The sequence below is a fragment of the Schistocerca americana genome, chromosome 4 (assembly GCF_021461395.2).
Source record: "Schistocerca americana isolate TAMUIC-IGC-003095 chromosome 4, iqSchAmer2.1, whole genome shotgun sequence".
Classification (NCBI taxonomy): domain Eukaryota; kingdom Metazoa; phylum Arthropoda; class Insecta; order Orthoptera; family Acrididae; genus Schistocerca; species Schistocerca americana.
In genome coordinates this window covers 108,358,963-108,377,564 of record NC_060122.1, presented here as the reverse complement: position 1 = coordinate 108,377,564, position 18,602 = coordinate 108,358,963, and the positions used below count along the sequence as shown (strand labels likewise).

The 18,602-nt window shown below is 43.8% G+C and overlaps 1 protein-coding gene across 1 annotated transcript in view; it reads right to left on the bottom strand.

The window, feature by feature from the left end:
• Positions 1–18,602, bottom strand: part of LOC124613288 (protein kinase domain-containing protein ppk32) — a 717,316-nt gene that overhangs the window by 183,353 nt on the left and 515,361 nt on the right. Inside the window, exon 11 of the mRNA XM_047141982.1 lies at positions 13,672–13,921. Within this exon, the coding sequence (XP_046997938.1) occupies positions 13,672–13,921 (250 nt within the window). The remainder of the gene's footprint in view (positions 1–13,671; positions 13,922–18,602) is intronic.

The window sequence follows — 18,602 nt, the reverse complement described above, 5'->3', positions numbered from 1 at the left end:
AGACCCTCACCTTGACCTTCTCGGATAATGTATTACCCTCGAAGGCCAATATGAAGGCACTGGGGGCAACCTGATTAACCCTCGGACCCCGGTGGACACGCCGAACGGAATGTACACCTCGCCGCTCCAAATTGGCGTTCAGCTCATCGTCAGGCTGCAAAACAAGGTCCCTGTGAAATATGATACACTGGACCATATTTGAGCTCTTATGGGGTGTGATGGTTACAGAAACACTTCCCAGATTGTCACAAGTGAGTAACGCCCGTGATTCGGCTAAGGATGCTGTTTTGATGAAGAATGACCCGGATCTCATTTTGGACAAGCCCTCCACCTCCCCAAACTTGTCCTCTAAATGCTCAACAAGAAACTGACGCTTCATCGTCATGAAAGATTTCCCAACAGCTGTTTAACATACAAGGTACCGGGGCGAATAAGAGCCGCTGCCATCCTTAGCCTAACGTTCCTCCTATGGTGTGGTCTGGGAGGGGAACGATTTGGGGTCGTACCTCTGTGCACTGAATTGAGCTCGTGAATGCCGTTGGTGTTTGAGCACCAGCAAGAGATGATGTACTACGCTTCATCGCGTGTCATCCACCCTGATGCCATCCACTCTGACCAGGAGCCCTCCCCATGGGCACCACCCAGCCGCAGCAAAGGCATGATGGCCATTGTCGGGAGTCCCGATACCCCATGGTGACGGGCATCTACTCCTCGGAATACATGGGGAGTTAACGGCGGAGGCATCAGCAGAGCGATACCTGTGTGGTCAGGGGGCTGCAATCAACAGGGTACATGGTGGCCCCACCACAACGGACTGGCTACCATGCTGGATATCAGGTGCAAAAAGTCCTTTATCATCGTAAGCGCAGAAAGCGATACTGCACAGTTGGTGGAAAACACGCACCTAGGAGGATGACCTCGCCCAAAAGTTGGAGAATGAGCAGAAGTGCAGATCCACGTCGACGAAGGATGCTATAGGTCTCAGCGCATGATGGACGTGATGCACCACGTAAGGCGCCCTTCGCCAATTGGCTCGCTCTTCGGGAAAATTTTGAAAAATGGAGGTCAAACACTACAGGGGACCATCACATAAAAGCTGAAACGTGTGTCACTCCTTTTAGTCGCCACTTACGACGGACCCGCAGGGGGAGTTTGCAAATGACGCTGTATTTTATCGTCTAGTAAAGTCATCATAAGATCAGAACAAACTGCGAAACGATTTAGAAAATGCATCTGTATGGTGCGAATATTGGCAACTGACATTAAGTAATGAGAAGTGTGAGGTCACCCACATGAGTGCTAAAAGGAATCCGTTTACCTTCCTTTACGTGATAAATCAATCAAATCTAAATGCCATAATACCTGGGGTTTACAATAACGAACAATATAAATTGCAAAGAACACTTAGAACATGTTGAACGCAAGGCGAGCCAAAGACCACTCAGAAGATACAACAGATCTACTAAAGAGTCTGCCTACACTACGCTGGTTACACGTCTCACTCACCTCTTGTTCGCATTGACGGCACTTTGAACAGCGGACGTTACATTTAAGATGTGTTACGACCCGTGGCTCTATCCTTCATTCGATCCCTGCGAAACCCTACATTTCAGCGGATGATGCACGACCGCATGCTGCAGGTCCTGTATAGGCCTTTCTAGATACAGAAAATGTTCGACTGCTGCCCTGGCCAGCACATTCTCCATATCTCCCGACCAATTGAAAACGTCTGGTCAATGGTGGCCGAGCAACTGGCTCGTCACAATACGCCAGTCACTACTCGTGATGAACTGTGGTATCGTGTTGAAGCTGCATGGGCAGCTGTACCTGTACATACCATCGAAGCTCTGTTTGACTCAATGCCCAGGCGTATCAAGGCCGTTATTACGGCCAGAGGTGGTTGTTCTGGGTACTGATTTCTCAGTATCTATGCACCCAAATTATGTAAAAATCGAATCACATGTCAGTTCTAGTGAGCCGTGGTAAAAATTTCTGTTTTGAAGAGCGCGCCTCAGCGCGTTGTGTGAAGCAGTCGTCCTCCGTTTCTGGCGGTGGCGCCGCTGTGGCAATCGCAACTTTGGTGTCTCCCTCTGGTGGGAAAGGGGAAAGGCTGCCTGTTCACGTGCATTTAAGGGGCGCTATGAGCTCGCCAGTTGGTCAGTCTGGACGAGTCTGGAGTCAGTCTGGGGTCAGTCTCTCGTCCCCAGCTTGCTAGTCTCTCTCTCGTCCGAATTTGTGGCGCAGTGAGAGAACTCAACGAGTTGTCGCCCGGTCGGGGGCTTAGTTCCTGCATCTGAGTCTGCACGTTAGGCCGTCAGTCTGTTCGAGTTGCTCAGGCAACGGTCATTGGCGGTTGGAGCGATCGGTTGGTCTGTCGCGCACTGAGACACAAGATGACTTGTCCGCCTTGAGCGTCGGCGCATGTGGGGTCGCGACGTGAGTCCGGTGGGCCGCGCCGTATAGCGAGGGGTAGTGATTTCGCGGTCGACACGAGAGCAACAGGAGTCAACCCACGACATCAGGCTGGCCGGTGCGAGCTGCGACGCCGCGAGACGGGAGATCGGCGTGCCTTCCTGCGTCCGTTGAAGCAGCTGGCAGCAGACGGTTCGGGAGAGCGTTTTGGGGGTGCTGCGCCAGGCCTTCGCCAGAAATCGCAGTTTATTAGAAGTTATTGGTGATATGTTGTTTCATTTACTTGTCATATTCTACTTGTTTTCTTGGTGAGGTCACCAGTCACTTTGTTTTGGTGTCGTCCCACCATTCTTCTCCGTTTTCCCACCCCCGGGAAGGTGGTTATTTATGAATGGGTGGTCCGTTTTTTCCTTGTGGAGTAGGGGCGGGTTAGAGCAACCTGTGGTTCGGGTTGTCCGGTAATCGCCCTATCAATCTGCCGTACGTTAGTAGCTGCCTCTGTCATGTTTGCCGGATTCGGTGTTAACGAATTTATTGCTTGCAGTGCAACGGCCTAATACCTGAAATATGTTTTTATCTTGCCTATCATCTTGAGCGGCGGTATATGTGTACTGTAGAGCATGTTTTGGCCAACCTTGTATAATTTTATGTAAGATTGCATTTCATGGGCTTTTATTTAAATGGTCATTTTGGTATATAAAGTTGCCACCCTTCCACCGTAGGACTTTTCTTAGAAGTTAAAATCAAGTAGCACCTTCAGTGGCAAGTTAATCTTTTAATTTTAGTGTTTTGTGCCATTTCCATCCCTCCTACGGGGTGCATAGTTTGTGTGCTCGTGTGAATTGTTAAAACTTTTACTTTAAGGTAATCTGGTGTGTTGCAGATTTGCACCTGTGCAGTCCTTCAGAGGTTATTGTCAGGGGTCATGACTACGGCCGTGTCAAAAGGGAGCGGCAAGGTTCTCAGCACGAAAGCTCATACACTCAAAAATTTGTTTCTTTCTGCCTCTGAATAAATTGTAACTTGATATTTAGAGGGCGCTTTCTGCTTATAATTTTAAATCTGTTTCTAAAATAAAAGGCTTTTAGGAATAAAATTCCCATTTGTTAAAAGCAGTTTCATTTTGAATTCATCAGTTACTCCTTGGCAACTACTTTCACGCTCACATACTGTGATTAAATGTGTTAATGTTCTTTATGAATCGATAGTAAATAAAGTAAATTCTTAAGAAAAAGTTTTGAAAGTAAAATTACGGTTCATCTAGTATAATTTTTTTTCCCAATGGATACCCGTTTATCATCTGCATTTCTTCTTGGTGTAGCAATTTTAATGGCCAGTAATGTACATATTCCTAACATTCCACAGCTTCTGAGGTCTTTCACAGGCATCACTAGTTGTCGAATTTATGCTGGACTCTGAAGACTGAATCGTTTTTATGCCTCATTAGAAGCCAGCTTATCTTTCCTGTTACTGAGACACATAGCAGAAAAGACGCAAGCTACTTCGCATGGTCCTCGAGGTGCCTTCTGCTTACGAGTTTTTGGTGAAATAGCTTTCGAAATTTGTTGGTAGTTGCAGCCGTTCTGTTTGAAAACTTTCCATAAGTGGGTCAGTTCTTTCGTCAGGTTTTTTAGCGACTGATACGCCTTCTACTGGATGTAACAACGTCCTCAAAACAGATCGTTTCTGTGCTGGATCATGGTAGCTGGTAAAGTGCAGATACCGGGACGTTTGGTATATCACGCAACACCCTGTGCCAACGTGGTATTAAAACTAAACTAAACTGCGTCCGAACAGGCGTCGGAAGGTCCAACGTTACTGACCGACCGCCCTGTCATCCTATGCCAATAGGTGTCACTGGATGGGGATACGGAGGGGCATATGATCAGGACACAGTTCTCCCGGCCGTTGTCAGGTTTCGTGACCGGAGCCCCTAGTTCTCGAGCAAGTAGCTCCTCTGTTTCCCTCACAAGGGCTTGCCAACAGCCCTCGGGATGCTGGACGGTCACCCACGCAAGTGTCAGCCAAGCCCGACAGCGCTTAACTTCGGTGATCTGACGGGAACTAGTGTTACCACTGCTGCAAGGCCGTTTTAGTTACCAAAATAAAATGCAAAACGAATGATTGTCCGCTAGGAACACTAATTAGTTGGAGGCTTGCAAATGTTCTCTTACAATGCGACGTAACTGATAGCCTTCTTATCCTAACAGCTACTGTTCTTAAGTGAAAGGCGAAAGATTATGTTCCACTAGTGCCAGCGAAATAGCTGAGCTTGAATCCTATTACAGTCAGTTAATTAACACTGAAATGTTTAGAGCAGAAGGGGAGACTTGGAAGTGATAAAACATTGGAACTCAAATTTAAATTTATAACGTTGTAGCAGTTTTGTATAGTGATGAACAAAGGATTGTTGTAAGCGCATACTGTCTCCTAGCTACAATATTTCCAAACAATTTAAACTGCGCGAACAGTTGCCTGATGCAATTAATGAAATAAAATGCAAGATATAGGGTGTTTCAAATAAGGCGTTTTTCTCTTCAGCTTGTAAAATGATAAGTGAAACGGAAGTTTTTTTAGATCGATAAATGGAGGAAACGTTACTCTTTCTGCTGACTTAAGAACCAAGCTTACTTTGTTATTTTCCAGAGGTATCGCAAGGATTTATTATTTTTTAAAATAGGATATTATTTTCATCGTGTAATTGACGTACTGAAACCCACTGTGTACAAATCTAGTTAAATTAAATTTCTGTCAGTTTTAGTTAGGAAGCTGAAAACGTTGAAAGTGTTGTACACAACTGGCTGTGCTCAGATTTGTGTTCTGGTTCCTAATCTCTGAGGTGTTAGAATCAGTAGCCATTTTTCCTGAATGCAACGAGATGGAAAGTTACAGGTGTCACGGAGCGAGAAGCTTCCTCGATGTGCTGTTTGAAGTCATATTCGGTTATAATGTATGCCTATAGTCTACGCTGCCATATGCAAGGCAGATCGCAACGCAAAAACAAACGAGGTTCGGTCTGACACGTACGCCGACGCAGAGTAGTAAATGCGGCACACACACGTCCCGCGAGTACGGCTGCGTGCCAGCAGACCGTTCATCTGAACACTGACATTTATAAGCAGCGTATTACATCCAACCCTAAAACTTTCAACATTTCTAGCTTCCTAACAAAAACTGTTACAAATGTAATTTAAATTGATCTGTAACAGTTGTACTAAATACATCACCTACATGATAGCGAAAATAATGTTATATTTAAAAAATGTAACTCGTTGCGATAACTATCTACAAAATAACTAAAGAAACTACGTTTATAAGTCCAGAAAAAGAGGAAAGTTTCTTATGTCTACCAGTAGAAGAACTCACAGTAACTAGAAATCCCCAGTTGTGCTGTTCAGTTCTGCTCTCGTTGTCTTGTATGTCACAGAGGAAAACGCCTTATTTCACACATCCTGTATGAAGCTTAACAGTCAAATGCACCGACTATAATTAGCGTTTCTACATGCAGTCCGAAATGACACTAAACAATGTGATAAACTTGAACAATATACAATATACAGGGTGTTACAAAAAGGTACGGCCAAACTTTCAGGAAATATTCCTCACAGACAAAGAAAGAAAATATGTTATGCGGACATGTGACCGGAAACGCTTACTTTCCATGTTAGAGCTCGTTTTATTACTTCTCTTCAAATCACATTAATCATGGAATGGAAACACACAGCAACAGACCGTACCAGGGTGACTTCAAACACTTTGTTACAGGAAATGTTCAAAATGTCCTCCGTTAGCGAGGATACATGCATCCACCCTCCGTCGCATGGAATCCCTGATGCGCTGATGCAGACCGGGAGAATGGCGTATTGTACCACAGCCGTCCACAATACGAGCACGAAGAGTCTCTACATTTGGTACCGGGGTTGCGTAGACAAGAGCTTTCAAATGCCCCCATAAATGAAAGTCAAGAGGGTTGAGGTCAGGAGAGCGTGGGGGCCATGGAATTGGTCCGCCTCTACCAATCCATCGGTCACCGAATCTGTTGTTGAGAAGCGTACGAACACTTCGACTGAAATGTGCAGGAGCTCCATCATGCATGAACCACATGTTGTGTCGTACTTGTAAACGCACATGTTCTAGCAGCACAGGTAGAGTATCCCGTATGAAATCATGATAACGTGCTCCATTGAGCGTAGGTGGAAGAACATGGTGCCCAATCAAGACATCACCAACAATGCGCGCCCAAACGTTCACAGAAAATCTGTGTTGATGACGTGATTGCACAATTGCGTGCGGATTCCCGTCGGCCCACATATGTTGATTGTGAAAATTTACAATTTGATCACGTTGGAATGAAGCCTCATCCGTAAAGAGAACATTTGCACTGAAATGAGGATTGACACATTGTTGGATGAACCATTCGCAGAAGTGTACCCGTGGAGGCCACTCAGCTGCTGATAGTGCCTGCACACGCTGTACATGGTACGGAAACAACTGGTTCTCCCGTAGCACTCTCCATACAGTGACGTGGTCAACGTTACCTTGTACAGCAGCAACTTCTCTGACGCTGACATTAGGGTTATCGTCAACTGCACGAAGAATAGCCTCGTCCATTGCAGGTGTCCTCGTCGTTCTAGGTCTTCCCCAGTCGCGAGTCATAGGCTGGAATGTTTCGTGCTCCCTAAGACGCCGATCAATTGCTTCGAAAGTCTTCCTGTCGGGACACCTTCGTTCTGGAAATCTGTCTCGATACAAACGTACAGCGCCACGGCTATTGCCCCGTGCTAATCCATACATCAAATGGGCATCTGCCAACTCCGCATTTGTAAACATTGCACTGACTGCAAAACCACGTTCTTGATGAACACTAACCTGTTGATGCTACGTACTGATGTGCTTGATGCTAGTACTGTAGAGCAATGAGTCGCATGTCAACACAAGCACCGAAGTCAACATTACCTTTCTTCAATTGGGCCAACTGGCGGTGAATCGAGGAAGTACAGTACATACTGACGAAACTAAAATGAGCTCTAACATGGAAATTAAGCGTTACCGGACACATGTCGACATAACATCTTTTCTTTATTTGTGTGTGAGGAATGTTTCCTGAAAGTTTGGCCGTACCTTTTTGTAACGCCCTGTATATACTTCAATTGCGATGAAAATACGCCTATGAACTCTGACTTCGCTATGATATGGTTCCAGTTGTGAATGCCTTGGTAGGTCACATATGGCGAAACAAAACAGAACAGTCAAGAAACGCAAATAAAAGAAAGGGCATGCTGTCACTGAGAAGTATACGTTCAGTTTTAGTTTTAAGGCAAATCTGATTATGCGACGAGAGGAGCAGAAATCTATAATCTATACTACTATAAAAAGACAAGCCGATGTTTAACGATGTTACCAAAAATATCGAAAAGTTCTTGACCGATTTACTTCAACTTTTTACGCGACGCAAATAAAAATTCGGACTTACGTAGGCTGTACATTCTGTTAAACAACAACGATTAGGTTTTCTATTAAAACGGTCTGCGAGACAGAAAATGTTTTGCCATACTGTGCTGGGAAGACGTGCGGTTTCGTTTTGTTTCTGGCAGTCAGTTTTAACTACGATAGGAACAGGGCATTTAAACCACTGGACTATTGTCTGTCCCATATGTACTCTTTCTTCTTATATTTCATTTTAACCAATAATTGTATACGCAACTGTGTACTGTTTTGTTTTCTTCCTCGCAGTCAACATCAAAGGAAAAGTGAAAAGTTGTACTTATGGTTTATCGGCTTATGATTAGAATACTAGTGAGGAATCTGAATCATCCAAAATTTTGTAATCCTATCCGTTTGCAGATTAAAAGTATGCGAAATACTGTCATTGAATCTACTACTCCCACCGGTACATCCCTTTATTTTAAGCTATTTCACTTCCCAATCGAGGCTTCTTGGGTCTAACAATAAACAATGCTCAAGGTCAGCGAGAGGGGAGGGAGGGGGGGAGAAGAAAAGGATCAGAGAGGGGGAGGGCGGAATGGACATTGAGAGGGGAGAGGAGGAGACGTACACACAGAGAGAGAGAGAGAGAGAGAGAGAGAGAGAGAGGGGGGGGGGGGAAGAAAGAGATCAGGACCTATATCCATTGCCGGGTCCACTAGTCTGAAATAAAATCAGTACAGCGCAGTCTGGGGGAGTCAGCTGAGTTAGGCAACGATAAGTCTATCCGTCGGAGACTTGAATTGTTGCTACGAAGAGTGGCAGCAATGTTGGTTGTGTACAGACCCTCGAGGGGACTGTCTGGTAAAGACTACGTGTACATCGTTCTCATTCCAGTGAAAGAGTTTTTACGTTATTGCACGGTTTCGAGACTTTATGGGTTTTAAATATAATTCGAAAAATCGTGATGTGGTACAACAGCTGAATCCTACTCCTTACCAGTATCGGTTAGACAAGAAACCACCGCCAGACATTTACATCCAGCTTCCGACCCGCCCTAGCTAAGCAGGGGTGGCACCAACCATCTACGGCCGGACGACATGTCTGGCGCAGCGGTTATAAATTGTACAAACAAAGCTTCCTCGTGAATCAGTCTACGAAACAGTAAACCCCCTATTCTTTCGAGAATCGAACAACCATGTATAAAAAAGATTAAAACGTCTCATTACTTTACAAATGAGTTAGTGTGTTAAATCTTTGTCGTTAAGCATGTAAACGAGAAATTTTTTTGGAATTATGTTTTTAGTTTGTCGGAAGATGTTAAGTGTTCCCTTTGTGAAACTCTGGATCAATGTAGTCATGGCAATTCGCACCGCATTGTAAGAAAAAGCTTGTTTTTATGCATCTTAATTTTTCAGATACATTCAGTGGCATACGTGAATACTGTCTGCAAAATCTGATGCGAACAGATGAATTTATCCATGTTATATGGAATGGTTTGAGGACTGCGACTGTTGAATTTATGAAATAATTTCTACCGCTTCAGTCAGTTGTTACTAACGTGTTTCGGCAGCATGTTGCCATCGTCAGGCGCATTGAAGTTACATGTTCCTTACGTTACTTGGAAGTGTGATCAGGTTCATTTGCTGTGTGTGCCAGTGAGGTTGTGCTTCGAAATACTATATACTGTCCTGTATATATATATATATATATATATATATATATATATATATATATATATATATATATATATATTCTTGGAAACTTAGTTGTCTGGCACACATAGCAATGTAACAAATACATTACAGCTTAACGCTTTCACAGTGAGATGTTTACATGATTCCAAAAAGTTTATCACCAAGATAAAGTAGTTTCCATTGCTAAGAAAGTAATATGCAGTGAATATGAATCTTTTTCTAGTTAAATGCATTTATGTCTTAGATACTATGATTACTTCGTAATGCCTATTATTTATTATTAAAGAAAATGTTCTTTCAATAAAATGACCATTCAGTATTGGAGAAGTTTTTGAAGAAATTAATACTGTTGTTTTCTAGTTTATCATTTAGTATCATAGTATCACGTACTGTGCCATAGAGGAAAATTTTTAATTCTTCAAATAAGTCCATTTGATGTCCCCTATGCAATAGATGAAGGTCTTTCATGAAACAGGTGGCCAACGTCCTTTATATGGGTGGCTTTTGCTGACTTATTGTAATTGTTTGAGTGGTAAGCATTTATATGTTCATTCTATATTTTCTGGAAGACTCCCAAGTTCGGTCTACGTACAGAACTTTGTGTGTAGTACGTGCCATTTTATAAATGCCTGATTGTTTGTGTGTGTGTGTTAATGTTGAGTCTCAGTGTATGTTGCAGTTAGTTACGTGTTGTGAAGTCATTCTTAATCTTGTACAGTCTGCAAATGTTTGCTATTTTGTAGGGGCCTTTGCTTGTGGATAGCAAGCAGTGGGTTTCTTTTTCATTTTCTGTGGGACAGTTGGTTTATTATTGTTTGTCTTTACTGTTTGAGGTTGTCAAATAAGTGTGTCATCGTAGCCATTTGCTGCACCTATTTGTTTCATTGTGCTGAGTTCAAGAAGCTTCACATATTTATCCATTGCTATATTTCTCTGTTAATTAGTGCTCTTTATGAAGCACATTTGTGTGTCTCAGGGTGGCAAAGTGAGCTGTGTATTGTGGTGTCTCTTGTTGCAGTTTTTCTGTTGAATTTGAAGGAATTTGATGTTACCATTGTCTTCATATTCCACAATGAATTTTATATTTTGGCCCTGTTTATCGAGTGCATTGGGTACGTTGTTAATATCATTTGCGTCAAAATCACTATATGTGGTAATGTGTTACTACATTTTAAGCTAGAAAAGTAACAAAATTAATATCTTCAAAAACTTCTCTAATGTTGAATGCTGGTTTTATTGAAAAAAGATTGTCTTTAATAATAGGAAATTGTCTTTACCTAGTAATCAAATTACCTAATACGTGCCATGATATAAATGCATCTAGATAGAAAAGATTTCGTCTTTACTGCGTAAGCTGTGACGTGTTCGGCATTGCGCTCAGTGCGCCACACAACCAAGTTTCCTGGAAAAATATAAGTAAATGCACTAATGAAATGATCTAAACACGAAAATCACTTAATGTACACACTGAAATATAAGCATCTTTCTGTACAGGATTGTATTTCGATACATAACCTCACTGGTACACACAGCAAATGAACCTAGCTATCGCTTCAGATTAACGTAATGTACATGTAACTGGAATTCACCTGATTACGAGAGCAAGCTGCTGATACAAGTCACACTAAATAAATATTAGCAAAAATTGACCGAAGCACTCTTAATTATTTAATAAAACAAGGAATAAAATAAAACGTTATGCCAGAGCCGAAGTCAGACAGCACGAACAGCAAAAATATACTAAACGACAAACTTTTCCCGTTTCATCATTTTGTTGGAATTTTCAACGAGAAATGTCTTCATAAAAGTTTGAAACTATGTTTAAAGCTTGTTGGAAGTCTCGAAGTGCTCTCACTCCCAAATACTGGAAGAATATAGTAGGAGTAATTTGTTTGTAGACATGTAAGCAATTTGTAACTGTAATAGTTGTCCTACTGTGTTAAAACTGTAATACAAGATGATACCTCAGAATGAGTAGATTATGACAGCATATAAAATTTTTAGACTCGATAAGTAACTATATGAAGTACTATACATCACTTTTTTTGCCTCTTTAACACTTGATACAGCCAGTTTGGACTCTGAGCAACGAACTATGAACCATGAACCAGGTTTGCTATTTAGTAATACAGTATAGCGAAAACCGTATAAAATCCCTACGCCAGCGACCTAGCAGCTGTAGTGTCAAAATTGCGTGGTGAAGTTAAACGTTGCAGTTTCTGTTGGTAGCACCGAGCACCGATTACGTCAGCATTTTCCCCCACACTTTTCCATTAACCGCGAAGACCATTGTTGTCATTTAGATTTTTGTCCATTAGTTTCACCTCCTGTTTCTAAAAAATGCCAATTTGAAGAAATAGTTTAATAGTTGCTTTAAATATTGTTTTTCAACGCAACTGGTTTACTATTTGTTTACATCGGACACCTTGTTCTCCCATTCACACCGCCAACCCCCTCCAGTGTAATCGGACTTCTTTGTACCATCTTTACTTGCTTGAGACACTCATAAAGAAAGACAGGACGCAATGAAAACCCACACTGAACGTGAAATTATATTCTACTACAATGTGAAAAGAACAGCTTCAAATATTTATCGAAAATTGCGTAAAAATGTAATATAATATAAAGATATCGGCTCTCGATATAGCCGTTTCGCTATCGATATATCGGTGTATCGGTGAAAAGTATCTCCGAGATATACCGTTACATTTAGGAAATGGCATTAGGATATCGATATATCGGTGTACCTGTGAAAAGTATGTCCGACACATACCGTGACATTTAGGAAAAGGCATCGATATATCGATACTTCCTCCACAGCCGCACTCGCCTCATTGAGGCGATCCCCTGCAGCGTGCGGCTGTGCCATGGAGGTAAGAATAGAGGGAGACGCCGTGACGTCACAGCTGCGAAGCCATGTGAAGCCGAGGGTAGCCATCTCAATCCGACCAAAACATTGCTGCTGTAAGCTTGTGTGCATAGGCTTGTTGCTCGCTTTTGGAAGGATTTTGCGCTATTATGGTGACTTGTGTGGTGTTCGGATGTACGAATCGTTCTGATTGTAATGCGAAATCGAAGGGAATAACATTTCATGTGTAAGTTGTCTCGTTAAGTGTGATTTTACAACTTCATTGTGAATGAACGTGTGCTATATCGGTACTTGTACTATAGCGTGTTTTTCTCCTGTATGATTTTAGATTTCCTAAAAATGAAAGTCGGAAAGCTCTGTGAGAGAATGCCGTGAGGAGGAAGAATTGGCGTGCGTGTAAATGGAGCACTATATGTTCTCAGCATTTCCGAGAAGAGGACGTAGACCGAACTTCCCTTTCAACAGTAAGGCTTCGAGAAAATGCTGTACCATCAGTTTTCCCTACACACCCAAAACATTTACAAAAGGTATGTTAATTCAAAGAATTAAATTCTGAGTTTTCAAGTTCACGTTTCAGTATAATACGTGCGTATCGTCGATAATCGAAGTGTTGAGTAACTCACTTTGTCTTCATCATGTACCAAATTAAAAGCTAACACTACATTAACTGGCGCAAAGTATAGGCCTAAACAGGACATTGTGTAGATTTGCCATTCTATGTACCGTATTTCAGTAAATATTGGTTGTATTGAACAGTGTTTCCCAGTAGTGTAACGTAACTGAAACGTCCCAGTACGTATTACAAACAAGATATATTTATGGGGCTTTGGAGGGAGGGTATAGCTAACTTAGTTTTCAGTTTCTATTATTTAGTTTGTCATACACGTTTATTACTGAATTAACGAAATTGTATCGTTTACGTTGAAGACTAGCTATTCGTAATATTACATTAAAAACTATTTTTAATGAGAAGAAACGCGGAATTTCGCCTTTACGAGATTTTTATTGTAAACAAAAACTTTGAAACAACCAATCTGATGACGTTACATGCGTACGTGGTGCAATTAGCGACTGTAATACACGCAGCGCTATAGCACACTGGCAATGTTTTGGTCAGAGTGTCACGGCAGCGAGCCACGCTCCCATGGCTTCAAAACGTAGTACGGCTGGGATACGTAGCGCCATCTCCCCTTATTCTTACCTCCATGGGCTGTGCGGTTGCGGCGCGCGACAAGATGGCGGCGGCTACTCGGCTGCTCGTCTACTCACTGACGACGCGGATGGTGATCTCGGGGTCGGCGAGGCGGACGTCCCAGAGCAGCGGCAGCACCTCGTCGATGATCTGCGACTTGTCCAGCTTGTCCAGCGTCTTCTCGATGCAGCTGAGCACGTTCATCACGAGCTTGAGGTCGGCCGTGTTCTTCTCGTAGACGGCCTTGGTCTTGGGCAGCACCATGCGCCGCACCGCCGTCTCGTCCAGGTACTCGGACACGTTCGTCACCGCCACCAGCGCCGCGCTCTGCACACACACACACACACACAAACGTACATACGTATACACAGGTGTCGTGTGCACCAGTCACCACGGAAGTCACACGCGCCAATGGCCCAAAGCGAACCGCAGTCGTGAAATGAGAGTGTAGTCCATGGAAAGGTTGCAGAACGAGGTACGAATTCATCATAAAACGTTTAGCATACAAAATTCCAAAGTCGAAGACACATATTTCAAGCAAAATTAACAAAACGTCCTCCACAACCAGAAAACAGTCAATACAGCATACGGTTACCCTGTACCACTACTTGTCACGTCCTTACCCGTTCTACTCGCAAATACAGGGTTATTACAAATGATTGAAGCGATTTCACAGCTCTACAATAACTTTATTATTTGAGATATTTTCCCAATGCTTTGCACACACATACAAAAACTTAAAAAGTTTTTTTAGGCATTCACAAATGTTCGATATGTGCCCCTTTAGTGATTCGGCAGACATCAAGCCGATAATCAAGTTCCTCCCACACTCGGCGCAGCATGTCCCCATCAATGAGTTCGAAAGCATCGTTGATGCGAGCTCGCAGTTCTGGCACGTTTCTTGGTAGAGGAGGTTAAAACACTGAATCTTTCACATAACCCCACAGAAAGAAATCGCATGGGGTTAAGTCGGGAGAGCGTGGAGGCCATGACATGAATTGCTGATCATGATCTCCACCACGACCGATCCATCGGTTTTCCAATCTCCTGTTTAAGAAATGCCAAACATCATGATGGAAGTGCGGTGGAGGACCATCCTCTTGAAAGATGAAGTCGGCGCTGTCGGTCTCCAGTTGTGGCATGAGCCAATTTTCCAGCATGTCCAGATACACGTGTCCTGTAACGTTTTTTTCGCGGAAGAAAAAGGGGCCGTAAACTTTAAACCGTGAGACTGCACAAAACACGTTAACTTTTGGTGAATTGCGAATTTGCAGCACGAACGCGTGAGGATTCTCTCCCGCCCAGATTCGCACATTGTGTCTGTTCACTTCACCATTAAGAAAAAAGGTTGCTTCATCACTGAAAACAAGTTTCGCACTGAACGCATCCTCTTCCATGAGCTGTTGCAACCGCGCCGAAAATTCAAAGCGTTTGACTTTGTCATCGGGTGTCAGGGCTTGTAGCAATTGTAAACGGTAAGGCTTCTGCTTCAGCCTTTTCCGTAAGATTTTCCAAACCGTCGGCTGTGGTACGTTTAGCTCCCTGCTAGCTTTATTCGTCGACTTCCGCAGGCTACGCGTGAAACTTGCCCGCACGCGTTCAACCGTTTCTTCGCTCACTGCAGGCCGACCCGTTGATTTCCCCTTACAGAGGCATCCAGAAGCTTTAAACTGCGCATACCATCGCCGAATGGAGTTAGCAGTTGGTGGATCTTTGTTGAACTTTGTGCTGAAGTGTCGTTGCACTGTTATGACTGACTGATGTGAGTGCATTTCAAGCACGACATACGCTTTCTCGGCTCCTGTCGCCATTTTGTCTCGCTCTCGAGCGCTCTGGCGGCAGAAACCTGAAGTGCGGCTTCAGCCGAACAAAACTTTATGAGTTTTTCTACGTATCTGTAGTGTGTCGTGACCATATGTCAATGAATGGAGCTACAGTGAATTTATGAAATCGCTTCAATCATTTGTAATAGCCCTGTAGAGCGAGGGGAAAACGACTGTCTGTATGCCTTCGTATGAGCCCTAATTTCTCGTGTCTTATCTTCATGGTCCTTACGCGCATTGTATGTTGGCGGCAGTAGAATCGTTCGGCAGTCAGCTTCAAATGCAGGATCCTTAAATTTTCTCAGTAGTGTTTCTCGAAAGGAACTTCGCCTTTCCTCCAGGCATTCCTATTTGAGTTCCTGAAGCATCTCCGTAGCACTTACGTGTTGTTCGAACCTGCCGGTAACAAATTTAGCACCCTGCCTCTGAATTGCTTCGATGTCTTCCTTCAATCCGACTTGGTACAGATCCCAAACACTGGAGCAGTGACTGACGCCCGAACAACAGGGAAGTGACATGCATCGAGACTAGAAAATCTGGATTTGAAAAAAAAAAAAAAAAAAGTACTCAAGTATAGCTCGCACCAGAGTCCTACATGCGGTCTCCTTTACAGGTCTACAACTTTTTCCCAAAATTCTCCCAATAACCGGTCGAACATTCGCCTTCTCTTCCACAGTTCTCACATATTGCTGGACACTAGTAATACTATATCCGAACATTACAGGTTTGCTCTTCCTACTCATTCTCATTAACTTACATTTTCCACAGTCAGGGCTAGCTGGCATTCATCACATCGACTGGACATTTTGTGTAAGCCGTTTTGTATCTTCCTGAAGTCACGCGACTTCGACACCTTAGCGTACACCACGGCACCATCAGCGAACAACCGCAGATTGCTGCCCAACCTACCAGCCAAATCATTTATGTGTACACAGAACAGCAGCGATCTTTGTATATAAAGAACAACAGCGGCGCTATCACACTTCCCTGGGGCACTCCTGACGATACCCTTGTCTCTGATGAACACTCAAAATCGAGGACAACATACTGGGTTCTATTATTTAAGGTCTTCGAGCCACTCACATATCCGTGAACTTATTTCATGCAGCTTCCTGCAATACCATAATGCGACTGTGTTGAAATGGCTGGAATTGTGCAACAGGAGTACGTACTCGTCGTCGGGACATGGTTGTACCATAGAATGAGTGCGGCAGACACTGTTCACCTCTAAACTCACCACAGTCACTGCCTGCGTGCTGCGTGGTTAAAACAGAGGGGCGCAGACGGGCCTCTTGAGCGCCATCTGATCGCCAGTGAGCATGACAAATGAATCACCAAAACTACAGCCCCTCAGTCAGCAGACATTGCTCCCCTGCGCCATTCCACAGCCCTTGAGGGTGTTGTACTGCTTTTTGCGGCATGCACACAAAGACAGGCAAACCGACTTACATCATCCTGGCAGGACCTCGCTTTGCATACTACACTATTCGCCATTACAATTGCTGCACCAAGAAGAAATGCAGATAATAAGCTGGTATTCATTGGACAAATGTATTATACTAAAATTGACGTGTGATTACATTTTCACGCAGTTTGGGTGCATAGATCCTGAGACATCAGTACCCAGAGCAACCACCTCTGGCTGTAATAATGGCCTTGATACGTCTGGGCATTGAGTCAAACAGAGTTCGGATGGCGTGTACAGGTACAGCTGCCCATGCACTCATCAAGAGTAGTGACTGGCGTATAGTGACGAGCCAGTTGCTCGGCCACCATTGACCAGACGTTTTCAATTGGTGAGAGATCTGGAGAATGTGCTGGCCAGGGCAGCAGTTGAACATTTTCTGTATCCAGAAAGGCCCGTTCAGGACCTGCAACATGCGATGGTTCATTATCCTGCTGAAATATAGGGTTTCGCAGGGATCGAATGAAGGGTAGAGCCACGGGTCGTAACACATCTGAAATGTAACGTCCACTGTTCAAAGTGTAATCAGTCCGAACAACTGGTGACCGAGACGTGTAACCAATGGCACCCCATACCATCAAGCCGGGTCATACGCCAGTACGGCGATGACAAATACACGCTTCCAATGTGAGTTCACCGCGATATCGCCAAACATGGATGCGACCATCATGATTCTGTAAACAGAACCTAAATTCATCCGAAAAAAATGACGTTTTGCCATTCGTGCACCCAGGTTCGTCGTTGAGTACACCATCGCAGGTGCTCCTGTCTGTGATGAAGCGTCAAGGATAACCACAGTCGTGGTCTCCAAGCTGACAGTCCAAGCTGTTGCAAACGTCGTAGAAGTGTTCGTGCAGATGGTTGTTGTCTTGCAAACGTCCCCATCTGTTGACTCAGGGATCGAGACGTGGCTGCACGATCCGTTACAGCCATGCGGATAAGATGCCTGTCATATCGACTGCTAGTGATACGAGGCCGTTGGGATCCAGCACAGGCGTTCCGTATTACCCTCCTGAACTCACCGATTCCATATTGTCCTAACCGTCATTGGATCTCGACCAACGCGAGCAGCAAAGTTGCGGTACGATAAACCGCAATCGCGATAGGCTACAATCGGACCTTTATCAAAGTCGGAAACGTGATGGTACGCATTTCTCCTCCTTACACGAGGCATCACAACAGCGTTTCACTAGACAACGCCGGTCAACTGCTGTTTGTGTATGAGAAATCGGTTGGAAACTTTCCTCATGTCAGCACGTTGTAAGTGTTGCCACCGGCGCCAACCTTGTGTGAATGCTCTGAAAAGCTAATCATTTGCATATCACAGCATCTTCTTCCTGCCGGTTAAATGTCGCGTCTGTAGCACGTCATCTTCGTTATGTAGCAATTTTAATGGCCAGTAGTGTACAACGCGTTTCCATAAGAGCGTGAAAAAAGTAACAGGACTGAAAAATTTGACGCAGGGAATCTGTGGTGGGAGAAGCCAGCTTAAGGAGATAGGGAAGTAAAGTAAACTTGTCTACCCCTTTGTGTAGTTCTACTGTTTTCCAGCGTGTTTACAAGCAACATTCGTACCAGTTTACGCGTACTGTGCTGTTTATTTACATGCATGTTCTTTATATGCTGCAAGGAAACGAGGAGGACGAGCCTTATAGCCAAGATGCCATGATGCAGGTTTTGTTTGCTTTACTTGCCCATGATTTGGCCCTGTTGTTCGTTT